This window comes from Mandrillus leucophaeus, unplaced genomic scaffold (assembly GCF_000951045.1).
Source record: "Mandrillus leucophaeus isolate KB7577 unplaced genomic scaffold, Mleu.le_1.0 Scaffold55, whole genome shotgun sequence".
Lineage (NCBI taxonomy): Eukaryota > Metazoa > Chordata > Mammalia > Primates > Cercopithecidae > Mandrillus > Mandrillus leucophaeus.
In genome coordinates this window covers 1,120,570-1,123,955 of record NW_012105919.1, presented here as the reverse complement: position 1 = coordinate 1,123,955, position 3,386 = coordinate 1,120,570, and the positions used below count along the sequence as shown (strand labels likewise).

General features: G+C 43.0%; 1 protein-coding gene across 1 annotated transcript in view; it reads left to right on the top strand.

Annotated features, from left to right (window-relative positions):
- The window catches only part of GPN3 (GPN-loop GTPase 3), a 27,266-nt gene extending 26,093 nt beyond the window's left edge, over positions 1 to 1,173 (top strand). The window contains exon 8 of the mRNA XM_011997932.1: positions 621 to 1,173. Coding sequence (XP_011853322.1) covers positions 621 to 683 — 63 coding nt within the window. The 3' untranslated portion in view covers positions 684 to 1,173. The remainder of the gene's footprint in view (positions 1 to 620) is intronic.
- The last annotated feature ends 2,213 nt before the right edge of the window (positions 1,174 to 3,386 follow it).

Below are 3,386 nucleotides of genomic sequence, written 5' to 3'. Positions count from 1 at the left end.
AAAAAAAAAAAAAAATTTGCCAGCACTCACTGGACTCTTGCATAATCCAGGAGACTCCTTAAATTAGTTTTTTGTCTTACTGATGGCAGTTAACTGGGCTTTTCTGGGTGATCTCTGAAATTAACACTGTGTTCCACAAGCTGTATCACTTTTACTCTGTTTTTGTTGAGGCAGTATGATGAAGCTTCTGTGTATTCAGAGCTTGGGTGTATGTGCAAAGAGGAGGTGAAATTGGGTTGCCCTCACATATGTCATTAAGAAGACTAATGATAGTGTCAGCAAAGCATTTTTTAAAATTTCTTTTATTTTTTATTTTCCTGACCACTAGACTACCAGGGAAGTAAAGCACTATCACAGGAAATTAGCCAAGGATCGTCATGAATGTAAATTAAAATGAGAAATGCTTCTGAGATAGAAGCACATTAATTTACTACATATCTGGGAAAAAAATCTGTCAATCATGCCTTTTCTTACTATTAACAGTTACCTGTAAGCAACACCTGGAGCTGGTGCTGGGTAATTAGTTCCACATAGGGTATTACCTGAAAAATATTTACACATACTAGTTTTGACTGAGGGGAAATAAATATATTTTCTATTTTGTGTTTCCATTGTGTCAGGAACGTGAAGATGAGTCTTCCTCTATGTTTGACGAATATTTCCAAGAATGCCAGGATGAATGAAGAGTTTACTAAAAAGTAACCATCTATACATGAAGAGCTTGTGGCCAAACCAGTAGAACATTCTTCTCTTCAAAGGATGCAGTAGTAGAAAGCTACTTATTTTAATGAAAAAAGTAATACCTCATTCTTTATCAGCCACATGCCTGAATCAAGTTTTTAATTATTCTGAAACTGCTGCTGTTTAAAGTGGAATCTTTTAGTGTTATAACAGCATCACTTTAGATTTTATAAGTCAAAATTGAAATGAAGGCACATAGATTTGTATATAATATAAATTAGCACCTGAGCTAAGGTTAAGGCTAAACTTATTTTCACTTTTTGTATTATTTTTGAGATGCAGGAATTGCTGTAACAAAATATGTGTGTCTGAAGGGAAAAAGCTACAAGTATATACATAAGACCATTGCTTATCTGTATCTTCCCATTTTCCTATATTGAAAATGTATATTATTTATATAACTTAAAAAGTAAAAATAACTATGTTTTGAGATATGTATGTATATATATAAAAGAAACAGAAAGGTTTTTAATGATTCTTGGGCCTAGATAACAAGTACAGTGCAGTGTCTAATTTGATTCATTTTAATTAAAGAAGCAAAATGTGGCCCAGCATGGTGGCTCACACCTATAATGCCAGCACTTTGGGAGGCCGAGGCAGGCGGATCACCTGAGGTCAGGAGTTCAAGACCAGCATGGTGAAAGCCTGTCTCTACTAAAAATAACAAAAAAAAATAGCTGGGCATGGTGGCTCCTGCCTGTAATTCCAGCTATTTGAGAGGCTGAAGTGGGAGAATCCCTTGAATCCAGTAGGTGGAGCTTGCAGTGAGCCAGGATCGCACCATTGCACTCCAGCCTGGGCAACAGTGAGACACCATCTCAAAAAAAAAAAAAAAATGTGAGGACCTGTAGGTGTCAGTGGTAGCTTATGCCTGGGGGGCCAGGCTAGAGGGAAGGGTCGGGTGTCTACACCATGGTCCAGTCAGGGAGGAGCATGATGAGTGGGCAACATGGGGATATGCTGGGCTTCCTGGGGACTTTCCTGTGGCCCTTAGAGGATAGAGAGTGTGGAAACAGTCTGATCTCCCAGGGTTGCTAATTCTTAGAAACTTTATTGTCACATGGGAGGGGAAGAAAGGAGAGGCAGCTTTTCAGTTGCCCTCTTGGTCCTCCCTGGTTTAGCTTCTAGAGAGTATGGTATGTGCCTGTGGAGAAAAAGTGAAGGACCCGATTCCAGTGCCTTCCCCACTGGACACTAGGGTTTCCAAGATGAATCTGACAATTCCAGTCCTCGAGGATTTCACTGTCTCATAGGCAGGGCTGACATGATTCTTTACACAAATTTACTGAAGTTCTATGGATGCCAGGTACTGGGGATAGAACAGGGACTCACAGTGCAGGCAGGGCTTTGCTCACGTGGGGCTGTCATGCTGGGCTGTGAGACTGACCATGAGGAAGGAAACCTCGGAGAGAGGATGGAAAGAACAGAAAGCAGGAAAGAAATGGAGAGTGACTATGGGGCTACTTTGGGCTCTTTGTCAAAAAAGACCTTGCCTAAAAGGTGCTATTTGCCCAGTCACCTGAATGCGAAATCAGATGTGGGAACATGGGGCTCTATTCCAGGCTGCGAACTGGCAGAAGAAATGGCTCTCAGGTAGCAATGAACTTGACTTTTAACGTAAGTTTTCTAGTAATAAATAGGTTAAAAACTCCTGGGCTTTCGGTATGCTCCAAGCATGTAAGTTCTAAGCATTTTACATGTAATTCATTTCATCGTCACAAAATTATGAGGTAAATACTGTTACTACCATTTTCAGGTGAGGAACTGAAGTACAGAGGCAAGTTAACTTGCTCAAAATTATAGAGCTAGTATGTATTGAAGCTGCGATTCAGATTCCAGTGCCCTTCAGTTTCTCCATTTTTAGATGCAGTGCATTGGGTTCATTCATTTACTCAAATACTGATGTTTCCTACATACCATCACTGTTACAGGCGCCAGGGGACAAAACGGGCGAAGTGCTGTCTGGCATTTACAAGGATAGGGAGACAAGCACTAAGAGTAAACTAAATACAAGAATCATAAGAACTAAGGGAAAAAGCGGGAGAGAAGGATAAGGCATGGGGCTGGAGTCGGGTGAATTGAAAACAGAATGACCAGAGGCGGCTTCACAGGAAAGGTGTTTTGTTTGTTTAAGATAGAGTCACACTCTCACCCAGGCTAGAGTGCAGCGGCACGATCTTGGCTCACCGCAAACTCCGCCTCCCAGGTTCAAGCGATTCTTCTGCCTCAGCCTCCCGAGTAGCTGGGATGCTACCACGCCCAGCTAATTTTTGTATTTTTAGTAGAGACGAGATTTCACCATCCAGGCTGGTCTCGGACTCCTGACTTGAGGTAATCCACCCGCCTCGGCCTCCCAAAGTGCTGGGATTACAGGCATGAGCCACTATGCCCGGCCCTGAAAAGGTGAAATTTGAAAAAAACACAAAAGAGGTGACTGATCGAAGATTCTGGAACCTCAAGACCCATCTCCATTCTGCGCGCGCCTCACGCTGCGCCACTCTGAGGGTCCCTACCTAGCGCTCTGGCGCCCCCTTTCAGATCCGCGCGGCCGCTGCAACCAGAGGCGGAACTACAAAGCCGGAAGCTCACGTCATCACCCCGCCCCTTCCGTTTCGCTTCCGCTTACCCCGCCCGGGCTGCCAGAC